The sequence below is a fragment of the Benincasa hispida genome, chromosome 6, assembly GCF_009727055.1.
Source record: "Benincasa hispida cultivar B227 chromosome 6, ASM972705v1, whole genome shotgun sequence".
Taxonomy (NCBI): domain Eukaryota; kingdom Viridiplantae; phylum Streptophyta; class Magnoliopsida; order Cucurbitales; family Cucurbitaceae; genus Benincasa; species Benincasa hispida.
This window is the reverse complement of record NC_052354.1, coordinates 54,366,434-54,391,830: the sequence shown is the minus strand read 5'-3', so window position 1 is coordinate 54,391,830 and position 25,397 is coordinate 54,366,434. Positions and strand designations below refer to the sequence as shown.

General features: G+C 30.5%; 1 protein-coding gene across 1 annotated transcript; it reads left to right on the top strand.

The window, feature by feature from the left end:
• Positions 1–5,635: 5,635 nt before the first annotated feature.
• On the top strand, positions 5,636–8,125 carry LOC120079351 (protein kinase PINOID 2). Its single transcript, XM_039033512.1, is given in 3 exon segments — positions 5,636–6,399; positions 7,143–7,174; positions 7,177–8,125. Coding segments are annotated over 3 exon segments (1,524 nt in total). The 5' UTR covers positions 5,636–5,803; the 3' UTR covers positions 8,073–8,125.
• The last annotated feature ends 17,272 nt before the right edge of the window (positions 8,126–25,397 follow it).

Below are 25,397 nucleotides of genomic sequence, written 5' to 3'. Positions count from 1 at the left end.
TCTTGTAGTTTAATTCAATAGTTTGTATTTTTATTTAGAGTACACTTAATTCGACAATAATTGACATGCACTCCTGTCTTTTTTCTAAACACAAGAGTTTAATTGTCTATCTTGTAATTGTTGTACTAAAAAAATAAAATGAATTGTCATGCTTTCAATATATGAATCAATTTAATATAGGTTTATAAACTTAGTGATAATTAACCTAATATCTTCATAATTTATTGATTCCTTACACAATATGCAAAGAAACAATTGCTTAATACTTTGATATCTCTATCCCAAATGATAGAGAAAAAGGGGAAGATGAAAAATATAAGAAAAACAAAACTAAGAAAAAAAGGGTTAAATTAAAAAAAAAAAACAAAAAGGTTTTAAATATTTAAATTCATAAAAACTGTAATATTTAATTAATTTATTCTTTTTGAAATCTAACGTTATAATATTGGGTATCTATAAAAATAAATTACTAGTATTTTAATTAGTTCAACTATCATAAAAAAAGATATTATATTTCATAACTCAAAAAAGGCCATAATAATGTTTTTTGGCGCATCAGATTATATTCTTAAAATTAAAAAGCTAATGACATATGACAATGCACCATGCCCTTGAAGTCGGTATAGCCTTCAACGTGGCAAAAATAATAAATTTGTCAAATAAAAATTCAAATATTTGTCTAAAATACCACGTGTAAACTTATAAATTGACCCCAAAATAATGAAAATAAATAATTATGTAGTCAAGTGCATGTGCTAGTAGAGCACTATAATTAGAATATATATGAAAAATCATTCAAGCCAATATTGTTCGATATTTATAGTATAATGGATGTTTTTGTTCTAAAAAATTCATAATTAGGTCTATTAATTTGAAAATAAAATCAAAACCATGGAGAGATCGTTTTGATTGTTTGATAACTTTCAAAATTATGATAATAACCATTTGTCAAACTAGGTATAACTTAACATAATGATATGTATTTAGTATTTTAAAAAGTCCAATTATCGTTTAAGTCTCTGATTTTTATTTTTAATTGTATAATAAATAAAATAAATAATTATTTGTCTAATTTAAAATTTTCTAAGTCACTGATAGAGTTTTTTTCTAAGGGAAAATACACCATTCAATTTTCTTAAAATATATATTAATTTTTAATTTCATCGATGATATTTTAAAGATAAAAGTACTATTTTAACTGACTTCACGTTAGTTTTAATGTTAAATGGCTATCTCAATCTTTATACTTATATTTCTAAATTAAAAATCAAGATACCTTCTACCTAAATTTAAAACTCATTGACCAACATGTAACTTGTGAGTATAATTCATCATCTAGACATTTCTACGTATATTGGAGTCTCTCATTCTATTGCAATGTGTATTTTGAAGGAAAAAAATAGGTGCACTATGAGTGACGCCAATCCTTTTGTAGCTCAACTAGCTGTCCAATCATCGTTTGTCATGTGGCCAAATTATTATTTCTTCTTTTTTTTTATCCTTAAAAAAATTGATATTGTATGGCTGAAGTGAGTTGTGAAAAGATGCATACCATCACTAAAGTATTATTCTTTTTGAAAAAAAACTGTTCGATAATTCCAAGTTGACCTAATATTTTTTTATTATTCTTGAGTTTTAGTATGTGAATGATGATCGGATTAATGATAAAATAGAATATTGGGTCTCGAACATTGATTTAATTGATAATAAAGAAAAGAAATTCTTGATTCAAATCTCCACCTTAGTAACATAAAAAAGAAGAAGAAGATCAAATTCTATTGTGTTAGGAGGGATGAGCTCTCGTTACTAATAAAGTAATAATCCTTGATCATACTTTTCAATATGAATATTTGATCCAACATAAAATTTGTGGTTGAGAGTAAAACACCAATTCTCCCTCTTAAGACTTAATTCCACCTCATCTAAAACCTTCTCTATTAAAGTATTATTAACATAGCATTTCAACTCAATTAAGCACAACTTAAACTTATCTAACCCCTATACCTACTTTTGTAAAGGTTTATATTTATATCTCATCTCTTACATTTCAAATGTAATTAATTTCAATATCAAATATCAGTTAATATATCCTTTCGGTTTCCATACTTTAAAGTTGGTTCAATTTCAGTCAAAATATTTTCAATTATCTAATTTTAATTTCCATACTTTCACTAAATCTTAAATTTAGTCATTCATGTTTAAAATCTACCGAAATTGATTAAATAATAACAATAATTTTCATGCAAGGAAATACAATATGTAAATATAATTATAAAATTTTGTAGTAAAAAAGTTTATAGTTGACAAAGAGTTTTTCAAAAAAATAACAACAAAGGAGACTAAATTTAATATTTATTGAAAATATAAAGATTAAAATTAGACCAACTTCAACTTCAAATTATATGAACTAAGTATGTTGGTCAAAAAATATATAAAAGAACTTTATGATGTATGTATGTGTAAATATATAATAATAATAATTAGTAGATTGTTTGGGTTCACATGTGTGACAAGAATGATGATAAAATAATAATAATAAAAAAGTAAATTAAAGGACTCAAGTACGTGACAGTGGGTGGTGGATATAAATTGGAGGCACGGGCGTTTCGTGCACCCACTCACTTCAATCCAACCTAACGCCTATCTTTAGTTGGCTCCATTCACCGCTGCCTTACCAAATTACCAAACTACCCTCACTTCCCAAACGACGCCGTTTTCTCTCCCACGCTTTGGATACGTTTTTATTTTTTATTTTTTATTTTTTACGCTTTTTATCATCCACATAAATAAAAAAGAGTTATGCCTTTTTGACCGTATGTTTTATAAATTACCCTAACTTATTTTAAAAATAACAAGATTGCCACGCTCGCTTTACCATTTGCTATTGCCACGTATTGAAATGTCCAGAACTTGGATAAATTAAACGGAACACAATAATAAAATTACTTTTTAATTTGTAGGATAAGAACTTGGAAGATGCCACCTGACTAAATTCGGTTTTCTAAGTTAATCCTTAGATAATATTGTTATCGTGCTAAATAAATACTAATCTCACATCATTAGCAACGATTTCTTTATATTATTTAGGTCAAACTGAGTTTAACTCAACAGTAATTAACATGACACTCTATCTTAAAAGATTGAATATTTGATCTCTGATCACATAATTATTGTACTGAAAGAAAATCAATAATTTAGAACTCAGTTACAAAGTTATTAAATTATAACTAGATCAAACGTAGTCCAATTGACATACAATATATGTTAACAATTAATAAATATGTGGATCAAATTTTCGAACTATCATTAAACTCAAGAGAAAAATAACTTAGAAGTTATATAGACCAAACAAATACAACTTTATAAGTTTTAAAAACGCCATTGTCCAATGTTATGGCATTTAACACATCTCTACAAAAACATCATTGTCTATGAACTCTGGTAAAAAATAATAATCTAATCTCTCAATTTTTACATTTGTAACACAAAGTTAATCCATATCTTAAAAAAATGCAAAATTAAATGTCAAATTGTATTGTATAATGATTTAATCTTTGTAGTTTATTAGCATATTTGATTCTTAATTAGTTTATCAAATCTACATTGATTCTCGTAACATTTTTCATGCTATGAACTAAATGATTATAAATTTTACCGTATAAAAAACTAGATGCTTAATAAAGTTCATATATTAAAATGTTACAAAATTGAAGGTATAAAAACTAAAACTCTACATGTTAAAGTTTAGTTAGGACTAAATTTTTACTTTTATGAAAGCTCAAAAACCAAAAATGATTTTTAACCACTACTTTATTATTAGGTCGAAAGACTATTTTGGTCCATATGCTTTAGGTTTCAATTTCTTTTAGTTTTTTTATATTTTCAAATGGCCAAATTTAGTATCTAAATTTTCAATAAACTTTAAATTAAATTAAAAAAAAGGAATCTTTTATGTTAATTTTTAAGATTTTTAAAAATACAACAACTAAATTTGGATAATGGAGAGTAAATAATGGGCTAAAATGATATTTTAATAATAACAAGGTTAAATTATAAAAACTCCGTGTAAAAAAAAATAGTCACGAACTTTCAAAACTTCTTCAAAAGTTCCACAAATACTCTTAAACTTTAAAAAAATTAGTTTAAAAATACTCTTACTGTTAGTTTTGGATGAAAGTCATTAAAGTTATGTTTCAAAGATACTTCCGATTTTTCAAAAGTTTAAAAAATATCCCTAAAGTTAAAAAAGAAAGTTCAAAACTATACCCACCATTAGCATATGAACAAAAATGGTTAATACGTCATTTTTTTAAAATAATTGTTTAAGAATGCTCCCATCGTTAATATGATAATCAATTTGTTTGAAGTTTTCTTGAGTTCGGAAAGAACTAATTTTAAAACAAATTAATATAAATATCATCATTTTTTTATATAGATATTCTCATTATTATCCTATTTTCCAATTCTTATACCAATTTTCTCCACAACCAAAATAAAAACTAAGGGGATATTTGGGATAATGAGTTGGTTATTATAGTCCAAGGGTTATTATAGTTGAGTTATAATAGTTTGTGTTTGAGTGTAGATTATTTTAGTTTGGGTTATATAATAATATGTGTTTGAGGTTTAAACTATTTTGGGTTGAGAAGAAAATAGTAAACACTGTAGCAAAGATTAAAAAAATAATTAATGTAAGATAGTATAAAATGTAGCAAATAGTAAATACTGTAGTAAATGAGGATTTTGAAATAGTATTAACGGTAGCCAATTGGGGGTTTTGAAATAGTAAGCAAGAGGTGATTATTATAGTTTTAGGATAGTCTTTGCCACAAACATTTCCTAAAGTTTTAAATTAAAACATAAAATTTTGCGAGGGTATTTTTAAACTTATTTTGTAAGTTTAATAGTATTTTTGACACTTTGGAAAGTTTAAGGATATTTTTGACACAAGATACAAAGTTTAGGGGCATTTTATATAATTTAGCCTAATAATAATTAATATTATTGAGTTAAATTATAAATTTAGTCTCTAAATTTTCAAGTTAGTATCTACTTGGTCTCCAATATTTCAAAAGTGAAACTAAATAAACACACAAATATGAAAGTTCATAAACTAAACATATAATTTGATTTATGTTAAAATACCATTTTAGTTCCTATACTTTAGAGTTTTGTTTAATTTTAGTCCATATACAATAAATCTTAAGTTTAGACCTGAAAATTAATTTGGGATGAAATTAGTTAAATAATAATAATAATTTTAATGTAATAAAGTACAAATACATGAATATATTTCTAAAATATATATTTTAATGCCAATATATAATAATTTTTTTATAAAAAAAATCAACCAAAATAAAGAAACTAGCTCAAAAACTCCAAAGCACATAAATCAAAATAGTGTTTTTAACCTTTAATTTAATTATTATTTTTGTTTTTTACATTACATAGTAGTTAGTAACTCATAAGTACTCACACACAACTCGCGAGCAAGAAGAAGAAAAAAGTGGCACTTTTTTTTAAACATAAAGTAAAAAAATAAAAAAAAGGAAAACAATTATATTTACCAATAATAATAATATTGTACTAAAAAAAGCCCACACTCAAACTTGTCTATATATATACACACACATATATATAAAGAAAAAAACCCACAAACCCACAACACAACCACCATCCTCAAACCCTCTCTTTTTTCTTTCTTCTCTCCTTTTGTTAAAACTTTCTCAATTTATTCCTCAAACTTAAACTTTTCTTCGCTATACTGGTGTACCTGTTGATCTTTTCTTCTGTTTGCGCTACGATGGGAAGCATAAACAAAGACGAGTGGTCGGACTACGACAGCAGTTGTTCCTCCTCCATAACCGTCCCCGACTCGACTCGTAGTTGGATGAGCAACCTCAGTTTCGGTAGCCGTCGCCGAAGCAGCAGCTCAGCGGCAGACGGCAGCATCGACAATAATATCCCAACATTACCATTACAGATGATGATGAAGCCACACAAGGCAAACGAAGTGGGATGGGAGGCGATGCGGTGGCTCCGGCGAGTGAAAGGGGAAGTGGGGTTGGAGCATTTCCGGCTACTACGGCGGGTGGGGAGTGGAGATATTGGGAGTGTTTACTTATGTGAGATAAGGAATCCAATGGTGGGGTTACCAAAGTGCTTTTATGCAATGAAAGTGGTTGATAGAGAAGCGGTTTGTGTTAGAAATAAAGAGAGAAGGGCAGATATGGAAAAGGAAATATTGAAAGTGCTTGATCATCCGTTTTTGCCTACGCTTTATGCGGACTTTGAAGCTTCTCACTATTCTTGCTTGGTTATGGAGTTTTGTCCTGGTGGTGATTTGTATGCTGCTCGCCTACGTCTACCCAATAAACGTTTCTCCATTTCTTCCGCTAAGTAAGTTTTTCCTTTTTTTTCTCTCTCTCTCTTTTTTAAATAAAAAAACCAATGCATGTCAATTATTACAAAACGAATTTTAACATGTATCTATTTTCAATATAGTTCCATTATTTGTCTGTTAATAATTACACTACTTATTTATTTATTTAGTCAAAAGCATAATTTGATAGCTATTTGTTTGTTCTGAGTTAGGATGTGAGTGATTGGATATTTATGTTTTACCTATTCAACCATGTATGTATTTAAAGATATTTGAGTGTTGCCTTTGTGCATCTCACTTAATCTCTCAAATATATACAAAACTTAGAATAAAAGAATTACGTGACGAAGTAAAATTGAACAAAAATAATGATTATGTAAAGTCTAGGTTGCATCTAGGTTCAATGTTTTTCTTTCCTTCACACAATTTTTTTTAGAATTTTGTTAAAATATATATTTATACATGACAAGTTTTATTAGATAATTACTTAAATTACAAAAGATAAATGCAATCGAGATAGCAAAAAATTTATTTATTTTTCTTTTTTTCAAATATAATTTACAGGTATATACTCTCAGTAAGGGACTCAAATCTTCATAATATTCTCACTTATTGTACTGAAAATAAAATATAAATCTACTTCAACTAGCTGTAAGATATATTTTCGAGTAAGTGATCAAAAGTCTAAATTTCTTGTACCAAAATACAATATTCTTATGATTTAGCAGTACTAATGGTTTTTTTTTTTTGTTTGGGACAGGTTTTATGCGGCGGAGATAATTTTAGCCCTTGAATTATGCACATGATGGGCATAATTTACCGAGATTTAAAGCCGGAAAACGTTTTAGTTAGAGAAGACGGCCATATAATGCTATCTGATTTCGATCTCTGTCTCAAATGCGACGTCGTTCCAAAGCTCATCCGTTGCCGGACCACCGCCTCCGACGACCGCCACGTCAGATCCTACTCCTCCACCACCTCAACCACCTCTGCGCCGCCCGCTCCCATTCAACCTGTCCTCTCCTGTTTCTCCCTCTCCCGTCGCAAAAAATCAACCACCGTCACCACCATCACCGAGCACGCCGCCGCACCCGCCGTCGTGTACGGCGGAGACGGGGACAGCGACGGCGACGGCGAGGAATTCGACCCAGAACCAGAATTAATAGCGGAACCAATAAACGCTAGGTCGAAATCGTTCGTCGGAACCCACGAGTATTTGGCGCCGGAGGTGATTTCCGGCCAAGGGCACGGCAGCGGCGTGGATTGGTGGACATTGGGGATATTCTTATACGAAATGCTGTACGGAAAAACCCCATTTAAAGGTGAAAACAATGAGAAGACATTAATGAACATATTGAAGCAGCCATTAAGATTTCCAAGAATTGGGATTAGTAGCAGCAAAGAGTATGAAGAAATGGTGAAAGTTGAGGATTTAATCAAGAAGCTTTTGGTGAAAAATCCAAAAAAAAGAATTGGAAGTTTAAAAGGTTCAGTTGAAATCAAAAGACATGAATTTTTCAAAGGAATTAATTGGGCTTTAATTAGATCCGTACGACCTCCACAAATCCCCAACAACAATAATCCTAACCTTAATTACTCCAAATACCCTTCTAATTATTTACCCAAATTGAGCAAAAAACAAAGACAACAACCTTTCCAAATCCCTAATCACCATTTTGATTATTTCTAATTACCCAATTTCTTTCTTTGTAAAATCCTATGTAAATAGACAGAAAAAAAAAAGAAAAAAAAAGAAAGGTGTTTTGTTTTGTTATAATTATTTGTTTACTAATGAGAGGGATTATTTATTATTATATTATAGTTTTTTTTTGTTATTTGTTTAGGATTTGTCTTCTGTACTTGTTTCTTCATATTGATTGCCCAAAAAATCCATTTTAATGGTCTAAAATGATAAATGACCCACATTTGAAAAATATTATTAAATGTCCCGTTGCTAATGTCATGATCACGTGAAGTTATGTTATTGCTCTTCTTTTTTCTTTTTCCTCTTCTTCTCTAGTGCGAGAAATCTTATCTGCACATTGTCTTCTTCTTCTCTAGCTTCTTCTCCTTTGTACGTCTTCTTCTTTTTCTTCAGCACGACGAGTTCATCCGAGCAGCTCTGATGCGACCAATTTTGGTGAGCAAGAGACAAGACAGATGAGTGATTTTGTGGGTGATGAACCGAAGAGAGAGTGAGATGAGCTAGAGCGAGAGACATATTGATTTGTGAGTGAAAAAAAGAAGAGAGAGCGAGAGATATAGTGATTTGTGAGTAAAAAAAAGAAGAGAGAGCGAGACGAGCGAGAGCGAGATTACTTTTCCACGTGCAAGGGAGTATATTTTGGTAATTTCACTCGAATTTAACGTCAACAAAGGGTCATTTGATATTTTTTTAAAAGACCAGATAATTTCATATTTTTTTGTCTAATTTTTGGGCTATCCATCTGGCGAACTCTTATTTCTCCACTTACAATATGTACAATTTAATATAAATATATAAAAAAGGTATAAAAAGAAGAAATCCCATAATTGCCTCAATGTGATTCTCATGATGATCACTATTGTAAACTCATGTGATGTAAATAATTACACTATTCTCAATCATGATACATATATATATTAAAATACTATTATGATCTCTATATTCTAAGACTAGTTCAATTTTAGTCTTAAAATTTTTAAACGCAGTAAATTAAATTTTAAGTTTAGTCACTATTATTAGTTTTTTTTAAACATTTTTTTATTATCTATTAACATTTTTACTGTAAATTTTAGAAATATATTTATATATATTGTAATTTCTTGTATGAAGATTATTATTATTATTATTTAATTAATTTTGATGGACGAAATTTAAAAAATATAAGGACTACTGCCAAACAAACTTAATTATTTTATTATTTATCTTTTCCTGACTTCCTTCCAAAAGAGAGTTTTTTTTTTTTTTTGGTTTGTTATGGTGATGACTCTCTCTCTCCCCTCCTTTTTACATACCATATGACAAAGAGAAAAGAAAATAAAGAACCAAGAACAAAAGGGAGGGAAAAATATGTAGGGTTTTCTTTTTGTCGTCTTTCCTAATCTTTTAAACCCAAAGTAAAAAAGTTTTTAAAAAATATTGATAAAATTAAGAAAAATGATAGATCTTGTGGCCATTGACCTAAAGTTGTCATTAAGATATCCGAATTTTAAGTGCTCATATGTCTAGACGGTGAATTATTTAGAATGACGCTTCGAACGATCTCATATAGGAATCATGTTGATCTAAGTTATTTATGCATTTTCATCTTTACATTACTTATGTTTATGATCTTAGAACTGAGAAGTGCAATATAAAACTCTCTAACCTTAAAAGCGTCTTTGTTCTATAATCTAAATAATTCTCTAATAGAATTGTTATCCCTCTGTCCCGTGAACGTAACTAGCTAATATACTGTTAGTAAACTACGTAAATCTGTGTCAATTCTTTCTTGCTTTAAGCTTTACCTGTTTATCTTTATTTGTCAATTTTAGAATGAAGTTTATCGCTTTAATTAAGTTTAGAAGCTTATTCTCGGTAGCGTCTTTCTGTCAATTCCTTAAACTATATAACTAAAACGACTCGATAATTTGAAGTTTTCTTTAGAACCCTATTTTAAAAATAATGCAACTCCTTTCTTAAATTGTTTCAATAGTTTGAATGAGAGAGAGAGAGAGGAATCTATGTTTTGATTTTTCTTGGAGAATGTACAAACCTTTTTTCTTGTCCATGGTATGTATGAGCATTATCAAAGGTATTCACATGTCCTTGTCACGAACAAAAAGAAAAAGAACAATAAAAATTCATCATGCCCTTCCATCCTACTTTTTGCTCTTCTTCAAAATTTTCCCTTTTATTATTCTTTTTATCTCTCACTTTTTTTAATATATATATTATATATATATATATATATATATAGGATTAATATAATGACATCAATTCATTTAGAAAACTATGTAATTCGATTTGGTTCAAATTAGTCCAAAAAAGGTAAATAAAAAGTTAGTCTTCGTTGCTTATGATTTTCTTTAGTTTTACTCATTACCAACCAAGAAAGAGAAGGAAACAAAAGGAAAAGGAAAAGAAAGAAAAAAAAGGAAAAGAAAAAAAAATATATATATATATATATATATAATAGCATGCTTGTGTTATATTTTCAAGGTGGAAAAAAGCTGAAATAATATTAATTTTCACCCATAAGTTTATTTATTTATGATTTTTAATCTAAAAACAAAAATTATAATTTTTTTTTTAAAACTTGTTTTTGTTTTTATAATTTAACCAAGTATTCAAACGATTTTCAATTAATTTGAGAAATATTAATATAAAATTCGAGAGAATGAGAAATATAGACTTAGCAAAAACGGTTTTCAAATTGGATCTTAATAATTAATGAACTATATGTTCAAACTTTGAAATATTTATGCATGGATGTGAAAATATACCATTTAAATTGAATTTATTTCTTATACATTCAACAATATAAGAGGTCAACATATTATCAATTTTCCACTGAAAAACTTCTCTCTTTCCTTTTATAAGGAACACCCTTTTAAAAAAATGGTTTTTTTTTTTTTTTTAAAAAAAAAATAATAATGTATGGTGTCTATCTCAAGAGGTGAAAATTAGGGTTAAAGAAGGCACTAATGATTCCAATATAAATACACAAAATTTTACCATCTTTTCCATGATCCCCTAGTGGTATGATAGAAAATTGATGAGACTGACATGTGACAAATTAGCTAGTAATAAATTAATTGGACAATCCATCTTAATCATCCTATTATATATCTTTTTGAATGTTAAACAACTCCATGTTATGTGTATTATTTGAGAGAGGTTAAATTAAAGGTATAGTATGAAACATAATAGTATAGCTTAAAGACTTGTTTTGAAAATACAATAGATTTTTTAAACCAACCTTTTTTTAAAAAGATAGTTTCATATGGTCAAGGTAGAAATTATTTTGTAGAGAATGGTGATCATGTATTTCACTTTATTTCTTTTTCAATTGAAAGCTTATACCTCTTTTAAATTGTCTCTCCAAAAAAATGATTGTTTTTAAAAGTGATTTTATAAAACCCAAACACTACTTTCATAATGTAACTCTTCATCAAATAAATTTTTAAATCCTCTTATAGAATGGTAAAGTGGAGAAGAAAAAGAAAAACATAATTTTTTTCTCTAAAATAATAAAAGTATTATATCGCAAATATGAAGTTGCAAAGATTCAAATTTATGATCCTTCAATCAAAAAATTAATTAGAGATCAAGGATAGAGAGCCTTACAATGAATAATTTCCAAAATGAGGTTTGAAATACACGTTTTGAAATTTATCTTTATATTATCTAACGATGTAAAATTATCAGTCACATTGTTCCAGTCCATCAAATAACTTAAGAAAATTAGAGAAAGACTACCTTTTGATATAACCATTAGATGCAGGTTCGCATATTTTAAGGTTTTGAAAAAATATTAAAAGAGTAATTGTCCTACATAGAAAAGGTTAAAAAAAAGTGATGGATACTCCAAAACACTATAAAAGAAGTCTATTTGGTTTTGTTTTCAATCATCATAGTTTCGAATGTACTAACACCAATTAATTATAATTCCATTTTGTACATTCTTTGATTCGAGAGTAGGAAAATGGTATGAGTGGTACAAAAGTTTTGAGAGAATATTCTTGTAACTGGGATCAAGATCATTTTGTGTGATTGTAACAATTTTTCACATAGTATATATTTTCATGTTTCTTAATTTTATCTATTTATTATTTAATTTCTCAATTATTTTCTAATTCCTACAATAGAAGTATGAGTTTTTTTTTTTTTTTTTTTTTCTATCCCCACACATATTTTCTCTTTATATACCTAACAATGTATAAACTCTTCAGCCACATTACTCTAAGAGAGAGAAAGAATCAACCATCATGAGATTAGAGAAGAAACTATCGACTTTTAAGATGATAATTAATATATTTTATCTACTAAACTATGATCGGATTGACAAAAAAAGAAGTCAACGATCTAAAAAAAGATGAAATTTTGGAGTGATAGAGTGGTCAGCTGGCTACCTATGTCTGGCTGTTGAAGCACGCGATGACCCCTTTTTCTCTCTTCTTTCCCCACCCAAAAGCCATAGAGAGATATTAAACCTTCGCTCAAACACCAAAAAGAAACACCAAATTTCATCATTTTGTTCATCACATTTTTTTCTTTCTTTTTTCTGTGTACCAAACAACAAAAGAAAATATTGGTGATCCATTGCCATTGGCCCCATATTTTTCATCATCATTATTTATCACTTATATCAATTTTATTATATAACATTACTTTTTCATGATTCATATTATTTCTAAACTTGTTTAGATTTTTCTTGGTCGGTAAAAGTGTGGTGGATTTTTAGATTAGAAAAGTCGAAAGATGTCACAATCTTATATTTAGATAGAGTTTATGTTTCATGTATCATTTTAATATAATATCAAACTCCATGGAGTTTAAAAAGATATTCGATAAAAAAAAATTAATCGAGAATGGTGAACGAGCATGTAGAGAATCTCAATCGAAGTACAAAGAAAGTCATGTATATTAGTTATGAAAGGGAGAAATCTAGAATAAAAAATAGATAATAGAGAAACAAAGAAATCTTACTGGTGTTTATAAACTTAATTAAATAAAAAAAAATGGAAAAAAAAAACCGAAACCCAAGTCGTTATCAAACCTACCCCTTAATCAAGTTTTATCCTTTTATAAAAGGGCTAATTATATATATAATGTTCTCATCTATACAGAAAATTATTGTTTATTTTGTAAATAAGATTTTTTTTAAAGAAAAATAAAATAAAAATTCAATAAGAAAATTTTATAGATAGAAAAAATGTCAAACTAATTACAGAAATAGCAAAAAAAAAAAAAAAAACTGATATACACTAATAAATCTTCTATCAACGTTTATCAGTGATAAACTTCTATCAGTTTCTATCATTGATAGACTTCAATCAGTCTCTATCAAAGAAGATTAAAATTTTGCTATATTGTGTAAATAGTTTTCTTGTTTTTCTATTTTTTAAAATCTCCGATTAAAAATAACATAACGAATATTGAAAAAGAAATAAAAGAAGTATGATCATAGATTTATCTATGGACATTGAAGTAAATCATTTAACGTCCCATTTGATAATGATTTTATTTTTTAATTTCACTCAAATTCTTAATTATGCATGATTTTTACTTTTGTTAAAAAGAACACTTGAATTTCTTGTTAAACTCTAACAAAAAAGGGTATTTTTAAATATAAAAAATATTTAAAAATATTTATACTTATAGCAAAAAATTCCCAGCAAAAAGTATAAATATTTTTACGATTTTTCTATTTATAAGAATTTTCAAAAAAAAAAAAAATCTCGAAAACTATATTGTTTTGTTTTGTTTTTTTTTTTTTGCTTTTACAATAAAAATAATATTTATTAAAATTATTATTATTTTTTTAAAAAAAATGAAATGACTATCAACTGAACTGTGACTAGTAGTAAATACAAAATCAATATTGTTAAAAATTTATTGCAATTAGTGAATTATAAATTCTTCACTGTTGTAGTGTCACACTATGTCCTGAATGCACAGACCACTTTTGATCCCTAAATTGGAGAAGCTGCTTTCATATTTTTGGCTGTTTCTAAAAAAATTAAACATATTTTCTCTATATTGCAACAATAGGCCCCACACTTCTTGTTTTTATTATGAATGGAACAATATTCTGTTTGGTGCAATTGATTTCTTGCTCAAACAATACCATTGCCTTTTATTTTTGTTTTGCATTAATTAGAAAGAAAGATAAAAATAACTTTGGATCTTATAAATTTAAGTCTATCATTAAACCTAGGCTTTCGTAAATATATTAATTTAAACCTTAAATTTTCTTTAATATATCAATTTATACATTTCCTTCGAATTTAGTTGACATTTTAATTTTTTCAATTAAATTTATAAATTATTATAAGTGAATCGATTTAAAAACATTTATTAGTATTATATTTGAAAATCATCAATGCATCAATTCTTATAAGTGTGTAGACTTGTTGCAATTAAAATGGACGATTTGTAATTTGAACGAATACTTTTCAAAGTCATCTTAATTGTGAATCTAATTTGATTCACTTATATAAGGTTAGATGTGTAAATTGATAACATTACAAGTCTCACACAATATTTATCTAAATAAAATAATGGATGGCTTAAATTGATAGATACACTTGTGAAAATTCAAGGTTAAAATGATATGATTATTAGTTTAGGATTGAAATTGATATAACCTCTAAACTTCAAGAGTATAATTGATATTTTGCCTTTAAAATAATTATTATCTTTATTGGTACGAGACATGTTGAATGAAACAAAGGTAAAATTACAATCGTTTATACTTAAAGTAAAGAATATTAAGATATGCGAAGAATGACCAATTGTACCTATAATAACATTCGTTACTTTTTTTTTTCTTTTTTTTTTTTTAAAAAAGAACTCTGTTCTTTGTTTATGTTTCAAAAAAGTAATTAATAATAGATAAGAAAAAATAGAGTGAAAATGATTGAATCCAAGTTCGTACTTTTTGACTATCAACTTTTATTATCTATTTTTCTAGTATAGATAATATCGTAAAGAAAATTTTGTTAAATGTAACCGATAAGTTCTAACGTCTCTTTCTATTATATAAAGAGAATAAGCTTTGAAATTTAAAAATCAAGCCTATGGTTGTAATTTTATCTGTGAGAGATTTGATTAGTTGATTTATATATTTACTAAGGTATTGGTTATCTCAAATAAAGTCTTAATTATTTTTCTACCGATATCGGTCGATTTGAAGGGTTGCGTCGACGTCGGCGAACACATGTAGTGAAACGATTATACTTCTACCACCAATACAATTTGAACTCTCATCTAGAATGCCTTGATATTTATACTCTTTAGGCAATACTAAATTTTCCATATGGAACGAAGCTCTTACACTCCCGTTAACTTTTCTTATGGGCTTAAGCCCAAAAGTCATTTCCAAACAATCCCCACAAATGATTGTTACAGAAAAGTTAACAGGTAAAACAACATAAAAGATTATTTTGGAAAAAAAAAAACTGTTTTGAACAAGTAAAGGAGATCAAACTTAAACATCAATATCTAATGATTTCAATTGATGCATAGTGAAGTAGGACAACAACCTTGTTAGAGAGAGTGAGATTACCTCTTGAACTATCAATTAAAGGAACCTTTGAAGAACCTTGATCGGAAGCGTGGAGATCGGTCCAAAATTTATTTTCACATAATCAAAATTACAGAATACAAACGTTATGTATAATAATAAATTTACAGCATGCAAACATAAATGAAAAAGGAATAGGATAAGAGAAGACTTACCCTTGAAGAAATCTTCTTCACGATATTCCCTTCTCGGATCTGTCACAAACAAACTTGATCCAAATGGTCATCACCTGAATAGAGCCTCCTATAATCTTTAATGAGATGAGAAATCACTAAGGAGTTATGGGCTCTTAAACTTTGGAAGAGAGGGAAAAGTTTGGTATATAACTCCTTGCATCATTCCCACTCAAGTACGTTGTAGAGAGAAAAAAAGGAAGGGTGTTACAACTCCCTCCCAAAATTAATTTAAAAAATAAAACAATGTTAAAAATAATTTAAATATTAGTAAATATATATATATATATTATAATACATATAATATATATATATTATATATTAAACTATATGTTATATGAAATATAACATATAACCTAGACTTTAATATTGTATCCAATACAATATAATCTATAGTTTATATTCTCTCATTAATGATATTTAATATAAATCTCATTTATATTAAATTTAATTATATGAATCCAATTCACATAATTAATATTCGAATCATATTCGAATATTTATTTCCTCTCAGATAAACTTTATATTATAATGTATCAAATACATCATAGTATATATATCACATATAATTAAATGAAAATTAATTATATCACATATAATTAATACCCTCAATTATTTGAACAATTCAAATTAATAAAAAATTGATTCTCATTTAATCCCTGTTGAGCTACAGAAGGGGCTTCATGGTCCTGTAGATTGAAACTCTAATGATACTTGAATAATTAATTAAGCTCTTTAATTAAATTATTCAACATCCATTAACTGTCGAGCACTCAACTGAAAATCGATAGTTTATTCTTCGCACTACAAAATAATATTTTGTGTCCATTGGATATAACCAGTCAACGTGCGATGACCCTTCACAAATTGCTCGTAAATACACGCTAGCCAAAATTTATCGTTTTACCCTTTATAGTTACATCTAATCCTTAAGTACCACTAATTCCTCTAATGAACAATAAGTCATAGTCCAACAATGACCAAACCTCTCTCGAGCTAGGAAAAGGTGTGGCGCCACATTGTTCAAGCCTAGGAATCAACCCTTAAGGGAACAATTTATCTACTTTCCCCGACGTTAGGGAAAGAGTAAATTCTGCCTTGTATAGCTGTGCTCCCAATTTCTCAATCAGACGAATCCCCAAAATGGTAGGCTTATTGAGTCGACGGTCTTGCCACTCTCACCCATACAAAATAAAAGGATAACCTTCATAGGCATGAGTTCACAACTCACTCAGGATTTAGGTCATGTTATCTATGTTCATCCTGGTGAAATGTAAGTCTCATAAAGTCTCTATTATGAACGACGTTATATAATGAGACTAGTCATTTTGTGATCCGATCTTATACAAACTCCTTTGTATAGAATACCTCCGCTCACATGTCTCCACATAATGATTAGGATCAAATCATTTGTAGTACTTTACAACAATCGTAACATCAACAAAGCGGTTGTACTTGTAGTGTCACAAGGATAAGGTATCCAGCCTTATCCATCTACTACAGACCAATTTAGGTTATCACTTAAATATGATCCGTCTATATGTCTCTACATACATGTTTAAGCCATAGATGATAACCTTGGATGTTAGTTTATTGGTTTGTGGGTTTAATACTACTAAATGTTAAATAAAACATCTCATATTTTATTAAATAAATAAAATATTTGTACAATACAATTACAAACTATAGAACCCTACAAGATTTAGGGCATCAACCCCAACATCAATAACACTGATTTGAGACCCCCACAACACTGTTTACTCCTAATATTTTCTTGATTTTGCGATAAAGAGTGTGCTTATTACAGTCATGCACATAAATCTCAGTCACCGTAAAAGGTTTAGAAAGAGACCTTTAAACTCTTTCATAGAAGGCGGTCACACTTTCACTATCACGTTAGATGCTTCATCAAGTTTGTTAGAAAAAAACCACTTGTTGTATTGACAATCAACAAGCAGAAGCGATTAGGATCTTAAGCACTCTAATTCCATTAATTCTAGAAACAAAGCTTGCTTGTTCATAACAAAGAAGTAGGGTTTTTGAAGTTACCTTTGAAGAATTCTCCCAATTCCAGCTGCAATTCTGGTTGAATCTCCTTTTCTTTTGGCTTTATGACCATCACTTGATCTTCCTTACTATTCTCTTAGAACCTTAGATTGGATGGTGAGATCCAAAATGAGACAAAATTTAGGGGAATTGGAGGAGGCTTTTCTCCTTTTTGCGTTCGTAAGCATGAGAGAATTGATTTTCTCATTAATTTCTATTGCATGCATGCTTTTCTCAACAAATTGGAAAAAATTATTTATTCATTCTCAACGTGCAAATTCAAATCACCTTAATTTGACAACAAACCGCAACCCATTTTTGTGGAAATATAGGTGGATTAAAATGGAAAATCTCACCTAATCTTATTTGATCAATTTTTATATTTTTTAATTAAAATTTCAAAATAAATTAAAACAAAATTGATTTTATTATTTAAATTTCCATAAAATTAAAATTTTCAATTTTAAATAAAATTAATTCAAATAATTAATTTTAAATAAAATCTATTTTAAATAAATAATTAATTAATTCATTAAAATAATTTAATATCCAATATTAAATTAATAAACCATAAATTCCACAATTATGAATCCTTATTCATGCATTTAATGTAAATCATATTTAAATATTTTCCAGTTCTCCAATTTCATTTAATTCGACAATTAAATGTATAATTATATCAAATATAATTAATAATCCCTTTAATTCGAATTCGAACGTTTCAATTTTTCTCGTCACGCTATTCTAAGGTTTAATCCGTTTATGAGCTAGTAGGGGGCTTAATGGACCTACAGATCATGAGCTCCAACGATCCCAGATTAATTGGCTAAACTCTTTTAAACGAATTAATTAACATTCGTTAACTACCGGGTCATTCCACTAAAGGGCAGTAACTACACTCTTCACACTGTAGATATATTTTTGTCCACTTGATTTAACCATGATCAGTAAGTTGATCCTTCACAGTTTTGTTCGTATTAACAATTGGGTCAAAATTACCGTTTTACTCCCGTAATACATCTGCTCCTTAAGTCTCCACTGAACCACTAATGAACAATTGGTTTATGGTCTTACCAATAAACCGAGTCCCTCTAAGTTATAGAGAGGGTGGGGTTCCTTGTTCAAGACTAGGAGTCAGGAACAACATATCTACTAACCCTGAAACTGGATAGGAGAGAATTCCATCTTGCAGGGCTATGTCCCCAATCTTACCCCTAAAATGGGAGACCTATTGAGTTGCGCCGTTGAGCCATTCTCACCGTTTTAGATTAAAGGTTAATTTTGAATAAAGAGGAGTTCATAGTTAGCTTAGGATTGAGATCAAGTTACCTTAGATCATCAGATTGAAATTGTCAGTTTTAACAGTAAATGGTCATTATAAAGAAAAGTGACTATTTCGTAGTCCGATTTTATGCAAACATCTTTTGCATAGGATACCTCCACTCGCATATCTCCACTCGAACGATTTTGGGATCACATCGTTTGTATCAAATACAAAGCAGACCACATCCACAGTATCTTTAAGATAAGTACCCAACCCTATTCTTATACTTATGGACTGTTTTTGTTATACCCAAACTTGATCCTCTTTTATGTCTCCACATAAGGTTTAAGTATTCATACTATAGCCAGAGGTTCGTTAGTTTCTTGGATTTATGCTTTACAAGTGAACTTTACATATTCAATAACAACTTTATTGAATAAACCCCAATAACATCTTTATTGCAAATAGAATATGTTTAATTTTACAGATTGTGAGTTTTTAGGACATACCACCCAACAAACTCCCAATTGGAATAAAACTCCAGTGGGTTTACATATATATACAACGTTGAGTATGAGAGAATAAATATAAATAAAATAAACTAGGGCATCAGATACCTATTAATTCTCGAACTTGCTTAGATTTATCTATCTTGTAGTCCTAGTCCAACTAGGTGACCCTCAAACACTTTAGTCGTGAGGGCTTAATAAATGGATAAGTTAAATTGTCTTCTGAGGCTATCTGCGTAACTATCAAGTCTCCTCGGTGTACTATCTCCCTACTGAGATGGTACTTGCGCTCGATGTGCTTTCTGCACTTATGGCTTCTTGGTTCTTTTGAGTTAGCAACTGCTCCACTATTATCACAATAGAGGGTGATCGGCAGATGCATATATGAATTACTTCCAAATCGGTCAAGAATTTTCTAAGCCATACTGCTTCCTTGGCTCCTTCACATGCAGCTACATACTCCGTTTCCATGGTGGAGTCTGGTGGAGTCAACAATACAACTTTTCTTTATACTTCTCCAAACTATAACTCCTCTATTTAGAGTGAATACTAATCCTGAAGTTGATTTCCTAGAATCCACAATGGTTTGGAAATCAAAACTAGTATATCCTGTAAGGTTCAGATCCTTAGCACTATACACGAGCATATAGTCCCTCGTTCTTCAAAGATACTTGAGATGTTCTTAACGACAGTCCAATGGCCATATCCAGGAATTAGAGTGATATCTGCTGACTATCGAATTGCATGCATATGCTGGGCATGTACACACATGACATTACATCAAAAATCTCCAAACTGTAATGCCACAAGGATTCGTTTCATAACCTCAACCTCTTAGGGTGTCTTAGGACATGTTCCTTATAGACCAATTGAATTGTATTGCCTGAAAGGTTAACAAATTTCTCTCTGGAATTTGCATTTTTATATCATAGACAACATCTTGTCTATATGAAAACTTGCCTGAGTAACAACTCGCGTTCTACTCTTGCGATTCAGAACCTATTTGGATTTCCAAATAACATACTGTTGCATTTCTCATAAATCCTTTCATTTGGAATTACGAAGTCGACCATCTTCCTAACGTCAGCCATGAATCTATCTCATTTGCCAATGAATAGAATAATCACATCAACATATCAATACCAGAAAAGCTACAATTTTGTTGATAATTTCTTGCAACACAAGTTTCATCAATCTTCTATTAAAAGTCCATAAGATTTGATCGTAGTCTATTTAAAATCATAAGATTTGCAAACACCAAGTTTTTCTTCAATATTTCTTATGAATCTCAATATTCAGGATCGAGATTGCTTGTTTTAACCCATAAATAGATCTTTAGCTTGCAACACTTTTGCTCTTGACTCTACTCTATAACCCCTGGTTCAGCATATAGATACTCTCTTTAAAGACAACATTCAGAAAGGTTTTCGTTGATCATCTATTTTCCATATTTTCGCAATCTAAAAGGCATCAGTGCGATAAGGAATTCTAAATCGGACTTATCATGGCACTGAGAGAAAAGTTTTTACTTCATAGTATACCCATTTTCTTTTGGAGTATAAACTCTTTTGCGACGAAGTTACTAGCTTATGATAGTATGTACCATATACCGCTTAGTCTTGTTTTCTCTTTCCGATGCATTTGCAGCTAATAGGTTTCACCCCATTTGGTTGATCTACAAGTTCCCATACTGAACTAAAATACATAGACTCCATTTCGAAGTCCATGGATTTTATCCACTGGTCTCGATTCACATCTTTCATTGTTTTTTTAAAGGTCAGTGGATCCTCTAAGCCATCATCAGGAATGGCGACCTGAGTTTCTATCAAATCCATGTAACGGTTAGGCTATTGAAAAATCCTCCCACTAAGTCGAGGCACTTTCAACTTTTGAGAAGGAGGTGAAGGACTAGTTTCATCAACAACTCTTGTTGAAGGACCAACTTGATTAACAACCCTTGTTAATTTTTCTGTAGCTTCTGTGGTCATTTTACTTAATATTAGCTTACTGCGAGGTTAAAGATTCTTTATGTGATCATACCCTAAGAATGTAGTATTTGTTGATACAAATACTTTGTCATCTTGAGGATCATAAAATAGACAATCTTTTGTCTCTTTAGGGTATCCTACAAATAAGAATACGTTTGAAGGACATTCTAGTTTCTTTGAGTTGTGTACCAGTACGTGTGCTATACATTCCCAAATCCTAAAGTGATGGAAACTGCCTTTACATCCTCTTCATAACTCGCAAGGTGTTTCTGAAACACTTTTCGAGGGAACTATGTTCAAAATATACACAAAAGTCTCTACTGCATGTCCTCGAAATGAATTAGGCACTTGAGCATTACTTATCATCGAACAAACCATGTCCAATAGGGTTCTATTTCTCCTTTCTGCTACACCATTTTATTGAGGTGTATCGGATGCTGTGAGTTGAGACTGAATTCCGTTTTCTATCAAATAGTCTTGGAATTTTAAGTTCATATACTCACCACCTCAATCTGATCGAAGTGTTTTAAACTTTTTACCTAATTGGTTCTCAACCTCCACCTTATATTCTTTGAACTTTTCAAGGGTTTCAGGCTTATGATGCATTAGGTAAATATAGCCATATCTAGAACAATCATCAATAAAACTGATGAAATATTCATACCCTGTAAACCCTGAGCCCTAATTACTCTACTTATGTATGATCCCTACCGAGACCAGTATGGTGATTAGGTTAATGTGAGAATCGATGTTTAATTGTTGGGAAAAGGGTAAGAAGTTAGAAGAAAAGTTTAAGTTTGAAAGCTTGACTCTTGGATGAAGCTAGAAAATTAGTTAAGTGTTTGCCCATGAGTTGGCCTTTTCTAAGAGGTGGAGTTAAGTCAACTGCGTTGGCTTTACTCATTTTAGATGTTAGTTGAGCATTTAAAGAAGCCAAGTGTGGCCGAGTGAAGAAAAGCTATGCGTGGACAAGGTATGCGACAACAAAGTCTTAAGAGGTTAACATACATGCGGCAATATCAGATGTACGCCCTGTCTCTTATACACATCTAGATGTGTATAAGAGACAGCTCGAAGCCCTTGGTATTCTTGGAGTGAGAATCCAACGAGTGGACTTTAATGGAATTGGTAGAGGAAGAATGAATGGGATGATCATGTAGAACGACAAGCAAGTGGGAGAAGGCTATCGTATAGTGGATGCTTATCGTTTACAGAAATCTACACGATTGTGTAGGTTTTACTAAGCGATCGTCCAGTAATTAGTAAGCGATCGTTTAGAAAACTCGGCACGCTAAACGATCGTTTAGGAATGCTAAGCGATCGTTTAGAGAATGCGTGCGATCGTTTAAGCGATAAGGCACTATCGTATAGGCTCTCAACTAAGCGTTTTAGTGATTTTTCTAAACCTTTTGAACTTTTTCAAAAATGAAACCAATTTTCATTTTATTCTTCAATTACAATAACTGATTGAGATTTTCCCACTAACGCACAATTGAGGAGACGTTTTCAGCCAATTATCACATAATTAACCAATTAATTAATAAATGAATACAATCATATTATATTCTTAACCTATAGTTTAATATTACATATCTACTAGTAATTTCTCCTCCACTTGATATAAATCATATTCATATCTAATTTCCTCCAAAATAATGTATCTCATACATTTAATCAATTACATCATATATAATTAACCATTTCAATTATATCATATATAATCGAACTCTCTTTTGTCAATTTGAATATTTCAAACTGACCCAAAAACTGATTCTCGACTTTATCCAAGCTATCTAGGGGACCTTATGAACCAATGCTCGAAGCTCCAACGATACTTGAACAACTGACTAAACTCTTTAGCCACAAGATCCACCATCCATTAACTGCTAGGCATTCCATAATAGACAAACAATTGAACTCTTCTTACCACAGATATATTCCTGTGTCCATCAGATATAACCAATCATAAGTACGATGACCCTTCACAGATGCTCGTAAGTACAGCTGGGCCAATTTACCGTTTTACTCCCTGTAGTTAAATCTCACTCTTTAAGTACCATTGATTCCTCTAATGAACAATACAACATAGTCCAATTATGTGTGAACACCTCTCGGGCCAAGAGAAGGTGTGTGGCACCACATCGTTCAAGCCCTGGAATCAGCCCTTAAGGGAGCTATCTATCTTCTTGCCCCTGCTTTGAGGAAGAAGTGAATTGCATCTTGTGTAGTTGAGTTCCAGCTCCTAAATAAGACGAATCCCCAAAATGGTAGGTTTGAGTCGGCGACCTGGCCATTTGCACCCATACAAATCAAAGGACCGCCCTTAATGGCAAGAGTTTCCAACTCACTCAGGATTGAGGTCACGTTACCTATGTCATCCTAGTGAAGTGAAGTCTCTGTCATGAACGGTGTTATATAATGAGACGTTAACATTTCATGGTCAGGTCTTATACAAACTCTTTGTATAAGACGCCCTCGTTCGCATGTCCTCTACACGAATGATCAGGATCAGACCATCTACGACAAATCACAACACTTGTGACCATTCCACAAAGTAGGTCGCATCCGTAGCATTACCAGGATATGGTTTCCCTCCTATATCCATATACTACAGACTATTTTGGTTATCCCTTAAGACATGATCAATTTGTATGTCACCACATATATGCTTAATTACATCCAGATAACTAGAGATTTTAGGTTTATTGGTTTGTGGTAAAGCAAATAAAATAAAAAACTGAGCAAAATCAAGAAGTGAAGTAAAATATCATATATTATACATCACAAGCATTTGTACAAACTGTTCACAAACTACAGAACACGAGACTTTAGGGCAACAACCTCAATAGTAGCTACGTGTGGCACTAAGCGATGCGCTAGACGATGTGCTACACGATAGGCGATGGTGCTACATGATCAACATAAGCGCTAGAAGATAGGCGTGATGCACTAGACGATGGTGTTACACGATAATGTGAGCGCTAGACGATGAGCGTGATGAGTTAGGCGATAGGCGTTAACACTACACGATGTGCGACAGTGAGAGCTACACGATGAGCGACAATGAGAACTGTGCGATAGGCTATGTGCTACACGATGAGCGAGAGCAAGATTGTTGGGTGTTAAGCGACAGTGAGAGAATCATTAAACGATGAGCTATACGATGGAGGCTGAGCTAAACGAATGAAGCATGCATTGATCAGTCTTAACCCCTAATTAAGGGCAACAACTGTCCTAAGCACTGGATTTAACTCCATTTAAGTTGAAGGTGTCGTGCTAGGCTTTAATGGTAAGCGGTGGAAAGCAGTATAAAAAAGGGAGGATGAACTTCAAAAGATCAGTTTGATCAATTCCTTCGTGCAAATTAAGAGATCTTGGTGTCATTGCAAATGAGAGTCTAGTTTCAGAGGTGATGCTGCCAGAAGAAGGTATCACTGAAATAAGGCCAGAGAAGGGAAAAAGTGACCAGAGGTTTTTTTCTCGGGTGAATCCAGTCCATCGATAAAGAATTGAGTCTCCAGGATGACCCACAAATATTTTGAAGCTGAAATTTTAAGGTAAGCTTCCTAAGACAATTCTAAACAAGTATGTAGAAGGAATATTTTTTAGATGAGCTCTAGAATTTGAGTTATAATTTTTGTAAGTTGAATCGTGAATTTTATGAACAAGCATACAGCTGCTTGGGTTGAGTAAACTGGCATTGAAGTCTTGGACGCATAAGTAGCCTTGTGGACGACCATGTGCAGCTGAAAGAAGACTTAGA